Genomic DNA, 25,239 nt, shown 5'->3' with positions numbered 1-25,239 from the left:
TAATGATGATGGTAATACAAGTTAACATGTGCTCAGCATATTGTGTGCATCGAGAACTGTGCTAACCCTTGTTCACACATTATTTGATACAGCAATAAGGTCAACACTGTTATTACTCTCAGTATATAGGAAGAGGTTTCAAAGTGTAAATAGGATCTTAAGTACATTGTGGTCCTGTTGTTTTGTGCTTTTTATGTAAGATGATTAACATTTTTAAAAAGTAATATAGCTTTTTCAATAAGTGACTTATTAAAAAACTTTCAGCATTCTTAAGTATGCTATAGGTGGGCAATTTTAGGGGAAAGTTACACAGCAAGCTTTAAAGTCAAGGTCAAGCGACTCTTTTAATATAATTTGTCAAAAGGAATCATGAATTGGATTTTAGACCTGACCAGCTAGTATTTTACTACTCTTTTCCCTTTGATATTATGCTTCCGTGAAAATTAGATTTGTAGTGGCTAACATGTAGTTTATTGAATGCTCATGAAAATAAAATTAAAATGAGTAATGTTGGAAAGTATCAAAGTACTCTACAATATGACATCTAGTATTATTGTCATTTTTTTTTAATTTTACATCTATAATCAGATTTTTTCCCATAAGGGATTTTAATCTTCAGTTTCATAGACAGCCTAGTGGAGTACTGTGGTACTGCAGGTGAGTAAGGCCAGAGAGGGGAAGGAAGGATAAGGAACCAGCTATGCTCTATTTAGGAAAAGAGGTAACAGCTAGTGCAAAGGAAGAACCTGGTACAGATGAAGAGCAGAAAGAACGGTAGTGGCATTGGAGCAAAGTGAGCAAGAGAAAAGAGGCACCAAATGGGATTGGAAAGGTAGACAGAGCCCTTTTACATGACACCTTGTGCAACGTGGCCTTTGATCCTAAGTGTGGTAAGTGGATGGAGGTAGGAAGAGAAAGGTGGCATCATGTGGCTGTCATTTTCAAAGACTACTCTAGGAATCTTCCTAGTCCTCCAAGAACAGAAAACACTCCTAGCCCCCAATGTTATGCCAACCTCTATCTTAGAATTCCAGACAAGTATTTAATATCATTTAACTCTAAACCCCTTAATTAGCTTGTATCATGTTTATGTTCTGTTAAGTTTTCTAAATGATATTGTGAAAACACATTTTCCTCATTACGGTTTTTATATTTCTTACCTCATATATTCCTAAATCTAATTTTACCCAAAACTCAGCCAAGAAATAAACTTGAAAAGTCTTAACTAAAGTAGGTGTTAAAATTCCCATACTCTAACTTGTGTGCTTTGATTGATTCATTTGCTTAACTATGAGACCCTGTGTTAAAAGTCCAGGTCTGGCTTCCTGACCCGCATCAGAACCCAAATAGCAAATCTGAGGATGATGGATGTCGCTGGAGGCAAGGACACTGAGAGCAGCAAAAGTGACAGCTGACTGGGAGAAGGCAGAGGCACTAAAAATGGCATAAAATGACACAAAAGCTCAGAAAATATTAGAAATTAGGACCATCTAGCCTCATAGGCATTGCTGTCTAAGCAAAATAGTGCTGTTTCCAATAATGACCTTGAATTATGAGGAAGAAGTTGCATTGTTTTGTATGTGATTTTGTAAGAATTGCAGAGATTAAGTGGGGATTATTTTAGGTTTTTCACCCTAATGGTGAAAATGAAATACAGTTTTAGCTTTTAGCAATAAATGTGTAATCTAAGAAAGAAGTTAATATAAAATTCTGTTTCTTTTTTATTTTTACAATTATTAATGCATATTGAGTGTACAGATTAATGGGTCCTTCTGTGACATGCACATATAATGCTTTGATCCTGTTCACCCTCCCTCTGCCCTGGCTTGCCCTCCCTTCTTCCTCTCCCAGCATCTGGTTCCCTTCCCCTTTCTGATTAGTCCCTCTTCTACTTCCTGGTCTTCTTTCTTTCAACCTTTCACTTTCCACATAACAGAATACATGATATTTATTGGTTTATTATTTCCCTTAACATGACAATCTCTGGTTCCATTTGTTTTCCTATAAGTGACCTAATTTCCTTCTTTATGGCTAAATAATATTCCATGGTACATATGTACACCACATTTTCTTTATCCCTTCATCTGTTGACAGGCACCTAGGCTGATTACATATCTTGGATATTGTGAATAGTTTCACAATAAATATGTGGAATCCTCTTGTGAAACACCACTAATAGATAAAGTACTTCCCTTTTTCTCCTTTTGGAAATCAGGTTTAGTGCCACAGAATGTGTCTTTGAAATTAATCTTCTCTATAGGAGTCTTGCTAAATGGAGGTTTGTGTTACACTCAGCCTTTGTCTATGTGTCTGATGTATAGTGTTAATGCCTAAATGTCAGGGCACCCCCACAAAATCCATATGTTAAAATTCTACTAGGAGGCAGCGCCTTTGAGAAGTGATAGATCATGGTGCTTTCTTCCTTTATTTATTGGATTGGTACTCTTATAAAAAGAAACCCAAAAGAGGTACCTTCCATCATGTGTGGATACAGCAAAAAGTCATCCTCTGTGAACCAAAAAGTGAGTCCTCACCAGGCCTTGTGCTGACAGATTAATTTTAGACTTTCCGGAACTTTTTAGAACTGTGAGAAATAAATTTCTGTTGTTTATACGCTACCCAATTTATGGAGGTTTTTTTGACAGAATAAAACAGGTACACCTCTTTTCTATTTGAGAGCATATGATTTGTGAACCTCCCATATCCTTTGTAATTCAAGTTGATTGATTTCAAAGCTGCTATTGTAATCAAGGTTAATTCAAATATATGATGATTTTCAAACTTCTCATTTTCTAATTTTCCCATGGTTATCCACTTTAACAATGCTTGTGAGCCTTGTGAATTTACCGTGAGCTATTTATAGAATAAGGAATTTTGTTTGGCTATTTAGCCCTTAGTGCACACCAATCACCAGTACTAACAGCAGTATCTTACAAGATTAATCATTGTTTTTACTAGTTAGTAACTGGTCCATTTTCCTACTCTTTGCCTGTTTACTTTTGCACTTCTCAAAAAGAAAATTTTCATCAGAGTGATAGTCTAGGTTTTGTTCTTCAGTTCCTACTGTCAATAAACATGTTAACAATTAAAGTAAAATGTTTAAGCTGTTTGATGGCAGTAAGTCATTGGACCAGGAATCCCAAAGTTTTGTGTAGCTACTGATCATTCTGTGACTGATACGCCAAATGAACAACATAATATGAACCAAAATGCAGCTTCAGTGATAGTTATGAAGAGACAGCCAGTCCAGGATCTAGGACCAAGCAGAGCACACGCCTTAATTCTCAGGTCTAAGCAGGACCTTTTTTTTCCTCTCCCTATTGAAAATCTTTGCACATTGTAGTCTGCTTCATGTAGAACAAAAAAGTCACAGAAATGGAAGATCAATCACTCACATGCACAGCAGGCCAGGTGTAATGGAAAAGAAGGATATTCATGTTTGCTTGCTGGAGACTTTTTGCTTTTTTCTTGAAGAACCCCTATTTTAAGGCTAATTATGGCAAGTTAGCTGCTACCAGGTGACTTTTTTATGTCAAAGTAACTCTGGCTGAAACAATTGTAAACATTTTAAAGCTGAACACTAACCATGGGGAATCCCAGTGATTTCAAAGAGTCTATAGGCAAACTTACTCATTAGGCTCCTTTTGGTATCTCCTTGAGAACTGTGATAGTTTAAAGTTGTAACCGAAAAACGATTCCTAGTCTCTAATAAGGAATATCATTGAAGGATTCACAGAGAGCTTCTACATTGTTAGGCTGCAGTGGTCTGATTTCAGAGTAGAGTAAAAGAATGTGGTAGGATGACTGTAGAGAATTTAGTGAAGTAGAGCAGAGTCTTTGCTGGGGGCACATATCTTCCAGGCTCTCAGTGATTGACATCTAATGTTAGTTACCTGTTCAGTGATAAGTTCATGTCACCAATCCTGACGCAAAGGGGCAGTGGCACAAGAGGTTGAGCCAGAAACAGATTATTATACTCTCTTCTTGTTTTGCAAATGTTGTAAGTCGTGAATCCTAAGAGCAACTACAGAAAGAGCTACATTCCATTTAGAGAATTCAGTAGATACTTACGATCCAGGAATCATTCTTGATTCCTCTTTGCTTTCACATTTGTTTTTCTCACAGGTTTCCCATCTCAGTTGATGGCATCACTTCACCCAATTGTGAATAAACAGGAGTCTCCCTTCACATATCCTTCCTTCAGCATGCTCGGCAAACTGTGTCTATTACAGCTTCACAACATATTCCAATTGCAACCCCTTCACATCATCTTTAATGCTAATGTGCAAATCCACATCACCATAATGTGGTGCTTCTATGTTTGCCCTGATCCTACCCTGATAATCCATTTCTAAAGTACTCACTGCTCTTGATATTTTATTTCTTCTTTTTAGTTATATGTGACAGTATATTTTGACATATTTATACAACCATGGAGTACATCTTATTCTAATTAGGATCCCAGTCTTGTGGTTATACATGCTGTGGAGATTTACTGTGGTGTATTTATAAATGTACACGGGAAAGCTTAGTCAAATTCATTCCCCTTCTTTCCTATTCCTGACCCCTTTCCTATTCCTCTTTTCCCTTCATTCCCATTTGTCTAATCTAGTGAACTTCACTTCTTCCTCTCCCCCCTTGCTTGTTGTGTGTTAGCATTCACATATCAAAACCTTTGTTTTGGGGGAATTGGCTTATTTTCCTTAGCATAATAGTCTCCAGATTCATCCATTTACTGGCAAATGTCGCCTTTATTTTTAGTTTTTGTTCACAGCAAAATTGCACAGGAATTACAGAGCTCTTCCTTATTCCCTCCCCACACATATATGGCATCCCACATTTCCACATCCCTCCCCCTCAGAGTAGCATATTTGTTTCAGACAATGAACTACAACGATGCATTATTATCACCCAAAGTTCATAGCTTACATTAGGGCTCACTATTAATGCCGTGCATTCTATGGGTTTGAACAAATGTATAATGATGTATATGTGCTATTAAAGTATCATACAGAGTAGTTTCACTGTCCTGAAAATCCTCTGTGCACTGCCTATTCATCCATTCCTCCTACCAACTCTTGACAACATGGTCTTTTTACTGTCTCTATAGTTTTGCCTTTTCCAGAAAGCTCTATGGTTGGAATCATACAGTAGGTAGCTTTTTCTGATTGACTTCTTTCACTTGACTGCATGCATTTAAAGGGCTTGCATGTCATTGGGGCTTGATAACTTATTTCTTTTTAATGCTGAATAATATTTCATTGTCTGCATCACTAATTTATTTACCCATTCATCTAATGAAGGAAATCTTGGTTGCTTTAAAGTTTTGGCAATTATGAATAAAGCTGCTGTAAACATCTATGTACAGGTTTTTTGTGTGCAAGCAAATTTTCAACTCATTTGCATAAATACCAAGTAGTGTGATTGCTGGATCATATGGTAAGAGTGTGTTTAGTTTTTTAGACAGCCAAACTGTCTCCCCAAATTGCTGTAGCAGCAGTGAATGAGAGTTCCTTTTGTTCTTCATTTCTGCCAACTTTTGGTGTTCTGGATTTGGGCCATTCTGATATGGGTATAGTGGTATCTCATTACAGTTTTAATTTGCATTTCTCTGATGACATATATGCAGAACATCTTATTTGCAATCTTTATATGTTCTTAAGTGAGCTACCTTCTCAGATCTTTTGTCCAGTTTCAATTTCGATCTTTCATTTTCTTATCGAGCTGTAAGAATTCTTTCCATCTTTCAGATAACAATCCTTTCTCAGACATGCTTTTTGCAATTTTTTTTTCTAGTCTGTGGCTTCTCTTATCATTTTGTAGTGTCTTGCTCAGAATAGAATATTTTAATCTGAATGAAGTTTAGCTTATCAATTATTTCTTTCATGGATCATGCCTTTTGTGTCATATCTAAAATGTCATCACCAAACCCAAGGTCACCTAGATTTTCTCCTTTATTATCTTCTAGGAGTTTTATAGTTTTATCATTTTACATTTAGATCTGTGGCCCATTTTGAGTTAATTTTTGTGAAGGATGTAACATCTGTTTTTAAAAACATAAATCATTTGTTATTTAAGTCAGCTTTTTGGTCGCTGTGACCAAAAGACCTGACAAGAACAATCAGAGAGGAAAAGTTCATTTTAGGTCATGGTTTCAGAGGTTTCAATCCATAGCTCTGGGCCTGAGGTGAGGCAGAACATCATGGTGGAATTGCACAGATGAGGAAAGCAACTCAGGACATGGCAATCAGGAAACAGAGAGAGCGAGCTCCTCTCACCAGGGACAAAATGTAAACCCCAAAGGCATGCCCCCAGTGACCTATCTCCTCCAACAGTTACTGCCTACAGTTACCACTGAGTAAATCCTATGGATTAATCTGCTGATTAAATTCTAACTCTCATAATCTAATCTTCACCTCTGAATGTTCTTGCATTGTCTCACACAGGGAGCTTTTGGAGGATGCCTCATATCTAAACCATAACATATGGAGTTACTCCCTTGTTTAAAACCCTCCACTGGTTTGTCTGGGGATATGGCTCAGTGGTAAATTGTTTGTCGAGTATCCATGAATCCCTGGGTTCAATCCCTAGCACTACCAAAAAGAAGCAAACAAAAAACACAGAAACACCTCTACAACAAAACACCTCTGCTGGTCATTTTATGTTTGGAATGAAACCTCCTTACCATAACCCATGATTCCTACCTCACCTAACTATTTTGCACAGCTCCAAACTGATGTGGTATGATTCCTTCCCTCTGCTACATTAGCTTTCCTTCTGCCTCTTGGACATGCACAGCTCATTCATAGCGTATGTTGAAATGGGATTACAGAGCCAAGAATCTGTAGTCAGCAAATGAGCCTGAGCATGAATCAAATGATCGAATAACTCTGGAAGGTAAATGAAGGAAATTCCAGGGTAACTGCCTCAAAAGACATCTTTGAGTTTGTGAGTGGGAAATAGGGAGCTAACAGGGTCAGAAACTGAATTAATTGGTAGCTGCTTAAGAACATAAAGAGAGCTGGTTTCCATTCCTATCTCTCAATGATGCTCCTCACCAGGAGTTCTCTTGATTGTTCTGATATAAGTCTGTCTCTGGCACAACTTACAAAATTTTACTACGTGGGCTGGGGGTGTTGCTCAGTGGAAGAGTATGTGTTTAGCATGAGTAAATACCTGGGCTCCAGCCCCAGAGCCAAAAAGAAAGAAAAGTATAATGCCATGAAAGGAACTAAATGGTATTTAGTTTCTCTTACAGATATCAATAATGGAACCAAGAGTTCCAGCTTCTGTTTTGCACCTTATGAAGACACACACTGCTGCAGTAATATTTATCAATGATGTCCTCATTACTCCTTCAGGAATGGGTTCCATAGTATTAAATGCTACTTTCTAATAAATAATATTACAATAATGTTACAATGCAGCTTAGTTGTGTTGAAAATAAATTCACTGTTGAATCACTGGAAATGACTTATGATTCTATTCTGGGCCAATGTAAATAACATTTTATTATTCCTTAAGTCCAGCAATATTATGTACTTAATACTGTTTCCAGAAAATAGTACATTTTTGAACAATTTTATGGAGTGCTTACTTAATAATGGTAATGTTATTTATATCTTATTGAGAAGATATATCTAGTTCTGTAGAAAACCAATTTATGCATAACATTTTATGTGAATCTGGTGCCAGCTAGTGGCACCTATTATATATGCTTTAAAAAGATAACTGCTTTTTTTTTCAATAACAAATAACAGAATGGTCTTGTTGGGATAAAGAATAATTGCTTAAGATAAAATTTTGAAACGTATTTATCTTCTCTATTGGGAAGAGCCTACAGTGAGAATGGATGTCTGAAACTTTCTATCATATAATGTCCTGTGTCAACTTCTACCTAGTTGCTGTGTTCCCATTTTGTGTCTGTTGGTCTTGTTGTATTAGGAGGTTATTGAAATATGGATCATGCCTTCATTTCTGTATATCATCATGCATCATAAAATCTGACAATTAATTAATTAAAGCATAAAGAAATATTCCTTGAATAATAAAATAATGCCAAAAAATAATTATTGCCAATATTTCATTCACCATAGTGCCTGACATTTTTTGGGGGGATGGGAGGGGGTACCAGGGATTGAACTCAGGTGTACTCTAATACTGAGCCACATCCCTAGCCTTATTTTGTATTTTATTTAGAGACAGAGTCTCAGTGAGTTGCTTAGGGCCTTGCTTTTGCTGAGGATGGCTTTGAATTTGTGATCCTCCTGCCTCAGCCTCCTGAGCTGCTGGGATTATAGGCATGCAACCACAGCACCTGGCTCAGTGCCTGACTTTTGAAAGAAGTTATTCAGAAGTTATCAGTGCTAAGTCTTAATTATTCAGAAAAATATTAGACAAACTTGGACATCTAAGTCTTTGTTGTTATTCTTGGTTTTTTTTTTTTTTCTGTTTATTTGTTTGCAATGCTGGGGATTGAATCAGGGCCTCGAATATGGCTTGGAAAGAGCTTTACCACTGAGTTTCAACCTCAGCCCTTTCAAATTTGTGATCCTCCTGCTTCAGCTTCCCAAAATGCAGGGATTACAGGGGACCACTACATCCAGCCATCTAAGTTTTTTTTTTTAATTTTTAAGAATCCCCTAGATAAATTAGATACCATAGATCTGCTAAACCATTTGCTGTCTCAAGAGGCTCTTTAGAAATGACAGAAAACTTGAGGACACTGAGACTGGCACCTCAGGTCCAGCTTATTAGTTATATTATTTTAACCATTTAGATATTAATGATCAATTTTGAACTGGCAAATGTGATTTTTCAGGGATGGAAGCTGGGTTATAAGACAAATCTAATGGTTCAGTCTGTGATGTTTGCTCTTACAGTCAATTAGCTTATGACTATTGTTAATAATTGACACAAGTAGGAATTTTAGATAGCTGTTAATGATTTATTAATCAAATTTAAAAAGCCATAGTTTTTTAAATTTAGAGATAAAAATGTTAATTCTCTTTTGGGCTGCAAGTCAGATATTGAAGGAAAATTCTACTTTATGCCTTCAGTAGTTGGTGAAATTTATTATGCCATTTGTTAACTATCCCATTTAATTTGAAGTCAAATTGGTTTAGAATCCTAGCTTTTTATGGGAAGAATTTTAAAATTCAATTAATTCAGAGTCCTCAAATAAGTAAAAATATAACATACACACACACACACAATCTTATGCTGTCTATAATTGATCTATTTTCCTTCTCAGAAACCTGTTTGAAGGATAAGTTTCAATGAGCATTCTCTATGTGCTGCCATAATTTATATCATCAGTTTAGGTAACTCAGTCACTTTTGGATGATCACATTTACTGTCTTCCTCAGACTTTCTTGGCAGCTAAGAGTGGTTTGGGAGTGGAGCTTCAGGTATTGAGGTTTTGTTTATATGATCTGTGCAGTGGGGAATGAGAGCCAGATATCCACAGAACATTTTCTTGATCCTAGTTATTTCTGCTTTAGACAGGTTGGAATGGTGGTCTGCCCCCAGGACTGCTATACAGTACCATTCCCTGGCCTTCACTATTGGGGTTTGTCTTCAGACATTTTCTCTCAGCCTGAAATCCCTGCACATCTGCAGTCTTTGTTTTAACCTCAGGCTTCCAATCACCTACTAGTCTTCTCAGAACTTATGTGTCCTTAGCTACGGATACTTGCAGCAAATCCTACACACAAGAAACAAGAGAGGGGAGGGGAAGGGAGGGGAGGGGAGGGGAGATAGGAAGGGGATAGGAAGGCAGCAGAATACAACATACACTAGTATGGCAGTATGTAAAAACGTGGATGTGTAACCGATGTGATTCTGCAATCTGTATACGGGGTAAAAAATGGGAGTTCATAATCCACTTGAATCAAATGTATGAAATATGATATGTCAAGAGCTTTGTAATGTTTTGAACAACTAATAATAAAAAAAATGAACTGATGCAATTCACCACGTTAAGGGAATAAAGGGGGAAAAAATAAATGATTCTTTCAAGAGATGCCAAAAAGATGCATGTGATAAATTTTGAGTAGGTTCATAATAAAACTCAGCAAACTTAAAAAAAAAAAAAAAAAGAAACATTGTTTCTTTCCTTCCACCTTACAAAGGGACATGTCTTCCTTTTCTTAAATATCACATACTAGTCATTCCCACCCTTCAACACAAAGAGGAAGATCTGTATGACCTATCTTGTCAAGCTTGGCTCTTGATACATTGGTATTGACATATCAATAGGAGAATGAAGCATTCCAGCGTCTTCACTTCCCTAATGGGTCAGGTTAGGGAAGGAAGACTGCAATAAAATAGAAATTGAACAGGGAAATGAAAACAGAATGCTTTAATATTTTTAAAACATTATCTTTGTTACCTCTGGATCAGTGGTTGTGAACTCTGACTGCATATTAAAATCACTGGGGTCCTTTAAAAATAAAACTAATGCCTAGATAGGACACAGAAAGGTTGAGAATATCAGGTACTGATCAGCTTGATGCTGGAAGTGAATTGCTCACTACCACTTAGTAAGTCAGTGCCCCTTCCCAGCTTGGTGCTCTGCCTTTATACTAACAAGCTGATCACCAAGCTTAACAGCTATTTTTATTCCTAATTAAATATGCAAACCAAACTTGTAGTTTATTTAACACTCATACTATAGTGTGTGTGTGTGTGTGTGTGTGTGTCCATAGTTTACATGTAACCTTTGTGGAAAATAATTTAAGAAGTGTTTTTGCCAAGTATGGAGGTGCATGCCTGTAATCCAAGTGACTCAGGAGGCTGAGGCAAGAGGACCACAAATTCAATGTCAACTTCATCAATTTAGTGAGGTCCTAAGCAATTTAACAAGATTGTGTCTCTAAATAAAAAATAAAAAGGGCTAGGGATGTGGCTTAGTGTTGCAGTGTTCCCGGGTTCAATCCCTGGTACAAAAAAAAAAAAAAAATGGTGAAGTTCTCTTAGGATGCCTATGCTTTAAGGAGAAAGTTCTTTTAGGAAAATGTTCCATGTGTTCATCCTACAAAGCAGCTCATTCTTCTAATCATACCAGCACTGCCCCTTTGCCCTCCCCCCCCAACTCTATTCCAGCTCCACAAAACACTTTCTACTCATTTTCACAAACATCTCATGCTTTTAATTTTCTTGCAACCTGTGAGAATAAATAGTTGAGAAGAGATGTACAACTTGATTTTTTTCACTAATACCAGAGATCCCTAAATCCTGTGCCAAAAATCTGAAAGCATGGAAACACAATCCATGCAAATCATCCATTTCTAATTACTTCTAAAGGTTGAAGTCCTTCCTAGCTCTCAATACCATGTGTTTCTGAGTCTCCTTCTTCTCTGATTCATATTCCTCAGCCTTTGCCTACTGCTTCCAGATTGTTTTTTGGGGAAAGTTTGAGGTATATTTCCCATTCATAGTCTGTCTTTCCCTTTTCTCCTTCTCCTCTTCCTCCTTCCTTCCCCCTCCCACTCCCTCTCTCCCACTCTCCTTCCCTCCTACCTTTCCTCTCTTCCTTCAAGTACAAAGGGGGCTCACAGCTAATTGTTTCTGTGTGACCCACCAGCAATTCTAGCAAAATAACACTCCCCAGGCTATCAGAAAGCCAGCAGCAGGCAGCCCTCCTGTTTAAAGGGATTCCCCTGCCTGGGAAAGAAGAAGCATAGTTGACTACCAGTTTCTTTCTTTATCTTCCTCTTTTTAGCTATAAACTCTGTGTTATACATTAAAAAAAAATACACCGTGGGATTTGTGCTTCCTCAACTAAATACAATTTTAGTTTCCCAACTTAGGAAAAACAAGCAGCTATCTAAAAGTAGTGTCGTTTTCTGTCAGGTGTGGTGGCACACGCCTGTAATTCCACCAATTTGGGAGGCTGAAGCAGCAGGATTGCAATTTCAAGGCCAGCCTCAGCAATTTAGGGAGACCCTACATAACTTAGCAAGACATTGTCTCAAAAAAAAAAAAAAACCTTTAAGAAAGTGCTGGGTATGTGGCTCAGTGGTAACAACACCTTTGCATTCAATCTTCAGTACCAATAAACAAACAAATAAATAAATAGAAGTAGTATTATAGTCAATAAAGAAAGCCTGTTTCTGCAGGAATTTGTGTGTAGATATATATCATTAGGGGTTATTGCCCCATTCGTCTCTGGATACTCTTGCTCTGTCTGTACAGACAGAGCAGCTATAATATATCAGTAAACGACTTTACATGCAAAACCTAAGTACATTTTCTGGTTTCTCTAGGAATTGAGAAAGGTATCAGAGAAATATAAAGGTGTTGTGTATTTCATTACTGTCCACTGCTGATGGAAAAGGCTGTGGCCTTCTAGGAAGTGCTGCTGGTGACTGGGGTCATTATGGCATTTGCTCAGGTTCTGGAGAGCGAGTCACTAATGAAGGTACTAGCCAGAGATTCACACCCAAAGATTCCTTTGTTTCTCTGTTTTTCCGTTTCTAGCCTGGATGTGTAAATACTACTGAAGTGGACATTAAGAAGTCATCCAGAATGAGAAACCCACACAAAACAAGAAAGGTAAAATGTTTGTTGTGCAGCTATTGATTGATGATGAGTTGTACTGTTCATACCTGGGGACCACAGAACACCTTTGTCCCTTTCACAGAACCTTTCCTGCTCCTCCTGGTCTTCCATCCCTCTCTCCTTAGGAAATGGTCCACCCACTGTCCTGAGGTAGAAGAGCAGTGCTGACTGGCTCGGACAGGAGGGGTCAGGGAAACTGCAGACCCCTCCACTCTTGCTAAAGGATTAGGAAAGGAAGTTGGAGGTTATCTGAGAAAAAGGGAAAATAGTGAGGGCATTTTTAGATAAAAGTTTGAGGAAAGGGAGACTCTAAAATATATCTAATTAGAAAAAAAGTGTAAGGACGATTTTTTTTAGCATCCACGTTGTGTGACACAACCATAAGTTAAGAGTAGTACTTCAGTGTTTGTTCTGAGAGAAAGCCTAAGGGGAAAACTATCTGGAACTCAGTGACATTTTAAATAGCCCTTTGAAGCTGGGCACAGTAGAACATGCCTGTAAACCTAGCTACTCCAGAAGCTGAGGCAGGAGGATCACAAGTTCTAGGTTAGTGTCGCATTCTTTGAGACTAAAACACTCAAGGTCATTCCAGGGGAACTGGGCTGCACAAAATAACCACACAAGAGACAGAGATATCTTTTTCTTTGAGGGTGCTGTGATGTCTCCTCTGACCTTAAGGGTCCACAGAAAGAGAGAGAGAGAGAGTGCGCAAGCACGTGCTGACCCCTTTTATTGAGGAGAAGCCATTCAAATGAGGTAAGGGGTCAGGTTTCAAGGGGCTGAGTCTAGCTTTATGATGTCTGCTGTCAGCAGGTTGACTGACATCTAGGAAGGCCACACCCACAGGCGGAGCAAGAGAAAGGTACACACAAAGGGAATTTCCATGGAACATTCTATCCCAAACAGGGCAAAGGGGTTATATCACAAAGGAACGGGTGAGTGTAGCTTGACCCATGGGGCTGCAGGAAGGCATGCCTATGCATGAAGACACATTTGTTACATTTTTACTATTCTCAAGATCGGGGATACTGTCACAGCCACTTGAAAGTGGCCAGATCACTAGAAGTGACTGACAATGCCTCAAACCAATCACGAGAGAAAAATGCTGGTCACATGACATGGTGGCCTTCCATAGGTTAGCCTGGGCAACTTAGCAAGAGCCTGTTTCAAATTAAAATAAAAAGCATTGGGGATATGGTAGAGCACCCCTTGGTTCAATCTCCAGTACCTGACAAAATAAACAGCCCTTTGAAAACCCACAGCAGTGATATCTGCATAGTTTTAAAGTAATCTTACACACAGAAGACATCTTTATTAATTCCATTAAAAATTTCAATACACATAAGAACTTTTAGTCTGCAACAAGCATGCTGAGGACACAGTCCACAAGTTGGCATGGCCTTAAAAAAGCATTCCCCAAAGGTTAAGGCTCTCTTTTTTGGTGACATTTTCCTTATGTAACTGTAGCATTTTCCAGAATAAGTACACTTACAATAGGCTAAACTAAAATTAAACTAATTTTTGTAGTCTTATTTCATGCAGTCTTTTTCTTCTATCCCTAGACGTACAACATCGTGTTCAAAGGTCCTAATGTTGCACAAGTACCTTTTTTTCTTTGGAGGCAGTTTACCTTGATGTTAGGGAAAAGGAAGCCATGGGAAAGTGATACACACCCTATTTAGACATGATATTCAAACATTTTGCCCCTAAGGATCTGAGAGAAAGAGGCAAAGCCTGGCTACTTGTCTCTATTGCAGTTGGCTCTAGACTCAGCTCTTTCATCCTTGGTATCCATGCTCCGTGTGCCAGGTACTAGCTCAGTGAACAAAATTCAAAAATGCAATCAGTGGGCTGGGATTGTGGCTCAGTGGTAGAGCCGCCTGCCTTACATGAATGGAGCACTGAGTTCCATCCTTTGCGCCATATAAATAAATAAAAGAAAGGTATTGTGTTCATCTACAACCAAAAAGAAGAATTTATTTTGTTTTTATTTTTTTTAAAGAGAGAATGAGAGAGGGAGAGAGAGAGAGAATTTTTTTAATATTTATTTTTTAGTTATCGGCGGACACAACATCTTTGTTTGTATGTGGTGCTGAGGATCGAACCCGGCCGCACGCATGCTAGGCGAGCGCGCTACCGCTTGAGCCACATCCCCAGCCCAAAAAGAAGAATTTAAAAAACAAAAATGCAATAAGCCACCTTCTCCCTCAATTATGAGGAGTGATCCTTTAAAAACCTTTCTGTGTATCATGTTTTTTCCCACCAAATCAGACATGCTCTGATTCAGAAGAGTAAAGATAAAGATTAAAAAGACAGAACTTCATCATGATAAAGTGATCATTCACCCACTCTTTATAGCCCTATATTCAGTATCGATTTCTTACCTGGGCCTCAATGGGCATGTTTCTTGAAACTTTGAAAAGTATCCCTGTACAAAGTTGCTCTTCACATATCATTGGTCCTCATTTAATGATGGAAAAAAACTTGAGGCATCACAAGTTGAAGTGCTGTAAAGAGGAGTCCTTAAGTGTTAACTGATTTGTCTAGGACACAGTCTAATTCACTGTCAATCATTTGTAGTAGAATTGCAAGGCCTAACTATAGAGCTGTGTAACCCAAAAATTCATCACAGAAAAACAGAAGTTCTGAAAAAACCCAATAGCAAGTAGCATAAATACCATTGTTTTCTACAATTAGAGAAAACTGATTTTCTCATTTTTTTGATCAGTATAAGCTTTTTATGGACATTAGTGTGGAATTTTCTAGAATCCTCACAGACAATGATGATATTTTATGCAGAAGGCTTGAGGACTCTAAGCCACATACTTACTTGTCCTTTAGAATTCTTGAATTATCACCCAGTAGAGATAATCTGACATGTTTATCAAATGTGTAAAGAGAAGACTTGGTTGTATAGCTTTTGCAGATACTGTGTTAGGCCATATTTTTGGTTAGGAACTGGAAGGACCAATTAGAGAAATTAACAACTCTCCACTAAGTGTCCAATTTATACAGCTCTTTGGATATTTCACAGTAAAACAGACAGGCAGGGCCTTGTTTCCACAACTCATGTCTAATAAGGGTGCAGACTGTGAACAAGTAGACAGACAAATGTCTGAACCTTAGTATAGTTACATATTTTATGTATTCGTCTACTGGGACTGCCACAACAAAATACCACAGACTGGATGGGTTATACAATAGGAATTTATTATTTTGTAGCTCTAGAGACAGGAAGTCCAAGATCAAGGTGCTAGAAAATTCATTCCCTGGTAAAGGTTCTCTTTCTGGCTTGAGATCAACCACTTTTTTTTTTTTTTTGCTGTGTATTCAAGAGCCCTTCCTCTTGTTACGAGGACACCAATTCTATTGGATTATTGTGGCACTCTCTGACCTCACTTAATCTTTATTACCTTCCCACAGGCCCTATCTTCACATCACACATATTAGTTTGGGAGAACACAGCCCAGTCTATAACATAAAAGGAATAAAGATTTGTGATTCTAACTTTTTATCGGTGAATAATGATTTCACCACCCTCTGAAACAGCTCTGTCCAGGCTGAACAGGCTGCACCATGTGATTATAAAGGCAGAAATCTGCCGACTGCCCTGGAAGTCGCCCATGCCTGATGGGGCTGTCTCCTTTATACCTTCTCTTAGCTGTGTGATTGATCTTAGTCTTATATCCCACTGATAAGGAAGTTTCTTTGAGAATAAGCTGTAATAATATTTCTTATATGTTATAACCGAAGTAGATTGATCAGCTTTCAAATCTCACTTCTTTTTTATTTATTTGTTTTTTTGTTTGTTTGTTTTTTTGAGAGAGAGAGGAGAGAGAGAGAGGGAATTTTTTAATATTTATTTCTTAGTTTTTGGCGGACACAATGTCTTTGTTTGTATGTGGTGCTGAGGATTGAACCCGGGCCGCAAGCATGCCAGGCGAGCGCGCTACCGCTTGAGCCACATCCCCAGCCCAATCACTTCTTAATTTTAATGGGCTTTACTGAAATCCAACAAAATAGTTAAGAGGTATTTACTCAAGTCTCTGAGAAAGAATATAGGCAAGTTTTAAGGGGCACTGTGTGCCTGGTGATCTTTGATGGGATACGAAAATTTTTATGGGGTTGTGTATTCGTTTCTCCAAAGAAATAGAACTAACAAGATGTGTGTGTGTGTGTGTGTGTACAAAGAGAGAACAAAATTTTTAAGGAATTGACTTAAAAATTGGGCTTGGAGAGGCCAAAATTAGATGCAGGAGAGCAGAGGCCAGAGAAGCATTACAGATGGAATCCAGAGGCAATCTAGAGGTAGAATTTCTTCTTATTCATGGGAAGCCAGTCTTTGTTCTATTTAGGCCTTCAACTGGTTGATGTGGCCCACCCACATTGTAGAGGACAATTTGCTTTACTCAGAGTTCACTAAATTAGATGTTAGTCATATCCACAAAAAGCCCTCACAGAAACAACCAGAACGATGTTTGGCTACGTATCTTGGCACAGTGGCCCAGCCATGTTGACACATAAAATTAACCACCACAGGCAGGACCTGTGACAATATGACAATAGCTAGGAGGGTCCAAGAACACAAAGCCAGAGGAAAATGACAAAATGATCTGCATGTGTTACTGAAGCACACTTTGGAACTGCCTCCTGTGGCTTCAGAACTCATCTTCCAAAACAACAGTCAGCTTGTTCTGTATCCTCTTGTCTTTTCTCCCCTGTCAGCTTCATCTAAACTTTGGTGGCATTTAATATTATTGACCACAGCTCATGGACTGGAGCCTAGGGAGTAGGCAGGAGCAGAGCTGGAGCTGGCTGTGCCTGGACCCAGGAGCCCACTGGAGAGCACAGGAGCTCTCAGGCCCTCTCTCTAGTCGGTTTGCTCTGGTGTGCTGTCGCTACTGGCTTCTTCCACGTGGAGGCAGACTAGGTCACCGTCTGTTCTCTGTTGAAAAATCCAGAAGGAAAGAAAATAGTCTCACACTAGCCCCAATAAGAAAAATACTAGAGATTTATTCCACATAGGTAGAAAATCTTCTTGCACTTTGCACTTTAAAGCTCTATTTTAAAAGTCCATTTGGACTGCTAGACTGCTGTACCAAAATATTTTAGACTGGGAAATTTATAAACAACATAAATTTATTGCTAATGGTCCTAGAGGCTGGGAAATTCAAAAGCAAAGCCCCAGTGCAGAAGACTCTCTGTTTCCTATATGGCACCTTCATCCTGAGTCCTCTTTTGCAAGGGCACTAATCCCAATCCTGAGGGCAGAACTCTCATGGCCTCTTCACATCCCAAAGGCTCCACGTCCAAACACCATCACCTAGGGGATTAGGATTCCAACGTGTAAATTGGGAGGGGAACACAAATATTCAGACCATAGCAGTCCTCCACACACACAACAAAGGAAAAAAATAGAAGAGAATTTTTCTTAGTTATAAAATGTGAAAGGAAATCATACATGAATAGATTCATATGGAGTCCAATCTGTTTCATTTAATGAATAATTTTTATAACATTATATATGAAAAATGCCTGTTCTAGACACCATGGAGAAAAGGACGTGTTAATCAAGTTAAAACATCTCAACTAAATAGTTGATTTTGCTCACAAAGTTCAAAATGAATGTCAAGTTATTGATTTAACTTTCTCCTATCTGTAAACATTAAGACATTGCAAAAACTTCACTCCTCTACCTCCGGAACAGCACTCTGACTAATGAAATTGGAAGTTTCTGATGTTTACCTGTACGTTAGACAAAAATTAGAAATTCCATAGTAAGCTCAGACCCAGTAGTAAGTTTCCTGGAAGACTTAAAGCAATACCTCCCAATGAACTTCATGAGGCTCACATGAAATGCATGCATTTTGAAATAATAATGGAAATGTAAAGATAGCATGTAACTTAATGGATCTTTTTAGTTTTATGACATCTCAAATTGAAGTATTTTTCTAACAGTCTTTTTAATTAATTTTCAAATTAGCCAGAAAATTTACTGTTAAAACTCTCAGCTATCTTGTTTTATAAATGCTGTTTATGTGACATGTATATTCTTATTTTAAAAATTTTAACATATTTGAACCAAGGTCTGGACATGGTGACATAGGCCAGTAAACCCAGCTCCTCTAGAAGCCAATGCAGGGGGATTGCAAGTTTGAGGCCACCTTCCTCAGCAACTTAGCAAGACCATGTCTCAAGATAAAACAGAACAAGACAAAACAAAACAAAAACTTTTAAAAGGGGATGGGTTGTAGCTTAGTGATAAGGCAATACTAGTACTGTAAAAAGAAAAAATAATAATGGTAAAAAGAATAGAAAGTTTATATCTCAGAGACCTTATTTTCCTTATCAAAAATTAATGTGATACAACTGAAGAAATAACAGGCACCCCAAAGTTCAACTATATAACTAGTGGTCTTTCACTTGCCTAATTTTTAAGAAATCAAACTCAAATGGTATTTCAGAATTCAAAAAGCTGTTTAAGCATGTTCAAATATGACTAGTATCAGTTTATTTAGGCTTTTTCTGCTTCTTCAATGTATAACCTCTGGTATTCCAGGCCTTATGTCTTTTAATTTTTTCTTTATAATACTTATCACAGTTTTAATCATACTTATTTGTGTGATTAGGCAACTCGTTTCCCTGGTACAGGATTGTAAGCTCCAATGGAGGAGGAAGCATATGTGTTTTGTTTGCTTCTATAACCCTTATGCTTATCACTACATCCAGCATATAGAGGTGGTCAGTAAGTGTTGAATGATTGAATGAATGAGTAAACAAATGAAAGAAAAGAGCAGGACAAGTCATTTAGCCCAGTCCTATGAATAGCATATGTTGTATTAAAATGGATGGTCATTGACAGGAAATAGGTTTGAGCTAGGACAAGAGAAAAGATTTATAAGGGCCTTTCTAAAATAGTCTGGAAGTGGATGATCCAGATGATTAAACCCAAGTCAAAGTGTGTTTTAAAAGGGCTAACAAGCAATAATGGGAGCTATAAAGAGAAAAAAACATCGAGTCCAAAGTGTCTAGGTTACAGAGCCAAGAAGTAATGTTGACAGAACATTCAGTTTCGGTCCAAGTGAAAGTAGGTCAGGAACAAAACACATTTGAACTTAGAGATACCCACAAGTTTGTTGATGGGCCCGAGAATGGACTCCATTAAGCATTTGAATCTACCTTCATCTAAATGACAATTTCTTTGCAAATCTATCTGGAAATGTTAATTTTGCAGTGCTCATGCACTTTTACTATGCCCTTATCTTTTATTTCCATGTTCAAAGAAGTACTACAGGACACATCTAATGCTTTGTTTTAAAGTAATAATACTTTGATTTTTTTGTTTTGTTTTTAAAAAAGCCATTTGGATTCTCTCTTGAACTAACATGTTGGGTGACTCACACAGTTGGGGAGAAATTTTTATCCCTCAGTCTCTAGATCTTTCTTTATACTTACTAAGCAATGGGTCTCTCCCTAAAAAGAATCTTTTTAATTAATAGCTCTGATCTTTTGGGAAAATTAATTTTAAAAAAGAATTGCAGCATCAAGAATTTGAGGTGTGTGAAGCCTCAGTAATATTGCATATGTACCCAATGGCGAGACTAACATCATAACCTAAGTAGGCAGTATTGAGATGGGAAGTCAGGGCACTCTGGGTCGTCTGATTATACCATGAGAAAACAAGGCAGCAGAATCTGCAACATAGTCCTTCTTGTCAGTGTTCCATTTCATTCCTACATGAAAATCAGGTAATTTTTATCTTCTCATGAGTTATTAAATTTCTATTTTATTTTATATCCACCTCTATTTTATTATTGAATCAATACTTATTAAATGTTACTTATTAAATTTTATTTTTGATAGCAGTGCCTTTTGGACTTTGACAGAAGCTTCATTAAATAAGTTTTAAGCTACCTTACTGAAGATGTGACGCAAATTTTTTTCCCAGAAATCTGTGACTATGAATGGTATTTTGTCTTAACATTTATTTTTCATTTTAATATAGTCTGTCTATGGTTTACAAAATGATATTAGAAGTCACAGTCCTACCCACACACCCACACCAGAAACTAAACCTCCAACAGAAGATGAGCTGCATCAACAGGTGAGTCAGCCTAGAAAATGACTTTCAAATGATTATTTATCATTATTAACATTCACTATGCAACCAGATAGCAAATGTTCATAATGGGTATTTTGAAAGGTAATTTGTATGGTCACCTATTTCATATAGAATATTTGCAAGTAAAAATGTAATGAAGTTGCTAATGAGAGGACAAGAGATTGGGGACATTAAGTCCCATATCTAATGTTGCTAAGTTATCATCACAAAAAAAAAAAATTGTGATTTTTATTTGTGTGGTACTGATGTCTTCAAACCTTTGGAAGTTTTTTCTTATCAACACTGGTATACAATCATAGTATATACTGCTTCTTTTTAAAAATCATTGATCAATAGTTTTTGCTTCAATAAATATTTCAAAGCAAACATCAATTTCTAATATCCAGTAATAATTAAATTTCTTGATTGGTTTAATCATCGTTCCTCCTCCACATTTTGGACTCTTCTATTATTTTGTTATAGTATGGTTCATTAATAATGTGATTTAGAATTTTCTAGTGTATTTATAAGCACCATAAAGGAAAAGCAATTCAGAAAAAATTTTATAGTTTTTCTCTATGTGTTTACATCCATGTAAGCATGTGTCATAATTTCATAAAATTATTCTCAAAACACATCTGAATGATGCTTTCTTGGGATAGTCTCAGGAGATAGGATTTATTTTGAAATTATAGTAAAAAATAAAAAATACATTTATTTTCTTAATTAAATATCTGTGGGGAATGGTTTTGATTATTCACCTTGAATTAATGTTTAAAAACTCCAGAACACTTTTCTAATAAAGTTACATTTTGTTAAAGTAAGTAAAATATTCAAACTGTGCTGTTCTTAAGATATATGGTTATGTTTACATTCAAATACATTTTCATTTTTTGTTAACTATTCAGAGTGCTCTGCATTCGTCAACTTTGAAATTTTACTGACAGGATATACACCTTTTTGGAATTGCCCTATGAGAATTTAGAGGTGAAAACTGTGGTGTTGTCATTTGTGTAACTAATTCTCTAACCTTCTTTTCAGATAAAATATTGGCAAATACAGTTAGACAGACATCGATTAAAAATGTCAAAAGTTGCTGATAGGTAAGTATTTCAAGATGTCTCTGTAAATTTAAAAATTGCATGAGACAGTTAAATATGTAGTAAGAACCAACTGTTGGAAGGGGAACTAAGATAAATAATTGGTTTTTGTATTTGCTTTATACACATAGAAAGCTTTCAAAGCATTCATTTGTTATAGTTTAAAGGGAAGCATGATCATTATTGCTTTAAATCCCAAGAGGTTCTATCTTTGTACAATCAACAATAAGATACAGAGGATACAGCCAAGGAGTTAAATCTTTTCACTTCTACTCAAAGAATTGAACCTTAATTTACTGACTTTTTTTGGCAACTCTGAGACTCTATAAATTGATCTGAACATTCACAACCTACTCTGTTATTGCATGGTTTCAGAATTTGAATTAATCTCAGATTTTAGATTTGTCTTTTCTGTTTAAAAATCTGCTCTTAATGAAATTCAGATTCTTCACTTTGGGGCATTGCCAAAACCTATCTCTCCGACTTATTTTCTTTCTTCTTCCTTCAGTTTTTAAACACAGATTTTTGGGGAGGGGGTCAGTTAACAGGAGGTGCTTAACCACTGGGCCACATCCCTAGACCTTTCGCTATTTCTATTTTGAGACAGGGTTTCACTGAGTTGCTAAAGGTCTTGCTAAGTTGCTAAGGCTAACTCAATCTTGTGATCCTCCTGCCCCAGCCTCCCAAGTTGCTGGGATTACAGGCGTGTGCCATCATGACCAAACAAATGTAAATGTTTTCTAAAAGTATATTTTTGTCAGTGATTCTCCTTTTGCCTCATTCCTGTAATTAAATTTGGCAATGATTTCCTTTTAATCCCTTTTCCTGGTTACCAAAGGATTGGAACAGACCCTTACTGCTGCCCTTCAACATGCAGACCTCTTCCATGTTGCTTCATTTTAATGGAAGTGTAGTGACTTAATAGCTCAGGTGTGGGATAGATAAAGATAGGAATCTTTAACTAAATTTGTCCACCAAAAAGCCCAATGAGTTGTTGCATGCATGTTATTGAAACATGAAAATTGCCATTGGGCTTTATTCTATAATTGGGAAAGGACTCTTTGGCCCAGAATTTTTATATTGCTTCTCTTTCTTTGGACTGGGTATAACTTCAGCCAGAAAAACTGAGGAAATTTTTTTTTCTTCCTCCCTAGTCTACTAAGTTATACGGAACAGTATGTAGAATACGACCCATTTCTTGTGCCACCTGACCCTTCTAATCCATGGCTGTCTGACGATGCTACTTTCTGGGAACTTGAAGCAAGGTAAATGACATTTTCTTTTCCTCACAGATATGTCACTTATTTCAGGGACTTTGTGAAACAGGAAGAACCCTGTAATTGGTTAATTATAATGATGGTTTTACTCTTTACATTTGATTCATGATTTAACATTATCATTCAAGATATTGCTTGAGGTTTTCAAACCCCAAGCATTTGCTTCGGCATTGAGATTTGCATTGTTGATGGAATGCTACTCAGCCATAAAAAAAGGATGGAATCTGTCAGTCATGACAACATGGTTGGAACTGGAGATCAATGTGTTAAGTGAAATAAGCCAGGCATAGGAACAAAAGTATTGTATGTTCTCACTCATATGTGAAATTAAAAAAAAAAAAAGTTGATCTTATGGAACTTGAGAAGTTGAGAATGGTGGTTACAAGAGGCTGGGGAGAAAAGGGGTCAGGAAAGGTTCACCAATAGGTTCTAAGTTATAGTTACATAGAAATAAATTTGAGTGTGCTAATGTACTGTAGTGTGACTATAGATAAAAATTATGTACTATCTCTTAGAAGCAAAATAAAGAGTTCTGAATGTATTTACCATAAAGGCATGATAAACATTTGATGAAATAGATGTTTACCCCGATTTACACATTACATGATATATACATGTATTGAAATATTACGGGGTACTCTAATAAATATGTATAATTGTTCATATTTTTATGTATCAATATAAAAATAAATTTAATTTTAAAAAATATTTGCACTGCTATAAAATTAGAAGTACAGGTTTCTAGCTGGATTAGTCAGGTTTCAAATCTTCAGTTCTTGAAATTTAGCTCATTGCTGTTAGCTTCTTTGAAAATCCACATAGCCAAAAAGGCCCATGTATTCAAGCAAAATAATGCTAAATCCCTATTTACTTAATTAAGCTTAATACAAGTAGACCTTTATAAATTCAGCTTTAAAACAAAATGAACTCACCATGAACACACTAAAAAACAAACTGACTTAAGAAAACTAAAGCACAATTGAAGACTCCATAGGAGAAGCATACTATATCCATTTGGGCAGTCATGCAAAGATCATTGCATGTCTCTTTATACAGAGAGGATTAGTACTCTAACCCCTTTCAAGATTGCATTATGGACCTTCTTTTTCTTCCATATCCAGCCATGGATCTTAAACACTCGATGAGTCCAGACTCCTCAGCCACAAGTTATAGATTTTACATATGAGGAACCTGGAATCCTCAAAAGTCATGACTCACCAGGAATAGGTCACATGTTTAATTACAGCAGAGTTATACATTGGTATGTCATTTTGGATACATGTGCATTTCACACACACACCACCAGCACATTCCCCCATTATGCATTTGTTAGTGGTTAAGAAATGGGGGTCTAATACAAGAATGTCTGGATATTTGCCCCTTGTTACTTGTCTGACATTGGAAAGTTATAACTCTCTTCATGCCTTCATTTCCTCATCTATAAAATGGGAAGAAGAAGAATGTACTTATAAAGGTACTGGAAAAAAATTAATAGGATAATTTATTTAGACCACTTAGCACCTAATTCACCTAATAAATGTTAGATATTAATGTTACTTACAATACACCATGATTTTATTAAGAACCATCAATCAGATACTTATTTTTCTTCTGAATGATCAGTTAAGAAATGGAATTTTAAAGCATACATGATTTTGAGGACAAACCTAATAACAGAAAATAGTAGTTGTACTGAAAGGATTATATTTGGCTTTATCTTCTATAGCAAAGAACCGAGCCAACAGAGGGTAAAACGATGGGGTTTTGGCATGGATGAGGCATTGAAAGACCCAGTTGGGAGAGAACAGTTCCTTAAATTTCTAGAGTCAGAATTCAGCTCAGAAAACTTAAGGTAAGATACACTGCTTGATTCTTACACCACAAGCCGGAGCAACACTCCTCTGATGTTGCGTTATTTTGGACTCACGAAACCAATTACACTCTGCCAACATCGTAATGATGTTATGAACACATTGAATTTCTGCCATATAATGGGATGGAAAAGACAAAAGCTGTCCAGTATTATCAATTCCTCACAATAACTGACTTTTACATTGTCTCTGGATTTTTAACTGTATAAGTTCAGTACTTGTGAAATGAACTCTACAAAGAAGTGTAGCACTTAGAGCCATGTTTGGTGAAGTGGAGAATGGCCAATGGTATTTATGCTGTTAAAACATATCACCTATTTATCAGT

The 25,239-nt window shown here is 36.9% G+C and overlaps 1 protein-coding gene across 1 annotated transcript in view; it reads left to right on the top strand.

The window, feature by feature from the left end:
* Window positions 1-25,239, top strand: part of Rgs7 (regulator of G protein signaling 7) — a 451,424-nt gene that overhangs the window by 416,208 nt on the left and 9,977 nt on the right. The window contains exons 10-14 of the mRNA XM_027928559.2: window positions 12,484-12,558; window positions 20,570-20,668; window positions 21,707-21,768; window positions 22,920-23,030; window positions 24,769-24,894. Coding sequence (XP_027784360.2) covers window positions 12,484-12,558; window positions 20,570-20,668; window positions 21,707-21,768; window positions 22,920-23,030; window positions 24,769-24,894 — 473 coding nt within the window. The remainder of the gene's footprint in view (window positions 1-12,483; window positions 12,559-20,569; window positions 20,669-21,706; window positions 21,769-22,919; window positions 23,031-24,768; window positions 24,895-25,239) is intronic.

Source organism: Marmota flaviventris, chromosome 12, assembly GCF_047511675.1.
Source record: "Marmota flaviventris isolate mMarFla1 chromosome 12, mMarFla1.hap1, whole genome shotgun sequence".
Taxonomy (NCBI): domain Eukaryota; kingdom Metazoa; phylum Chordata; class Mammalia; order Rodentia; family Sciuridae; genus Marmota; species Marmota flaviventris.
Note: the sequence above shows the minus strand (reverse complement) of the source record. Positions and strands in the feature narration are given on the sequence as shown.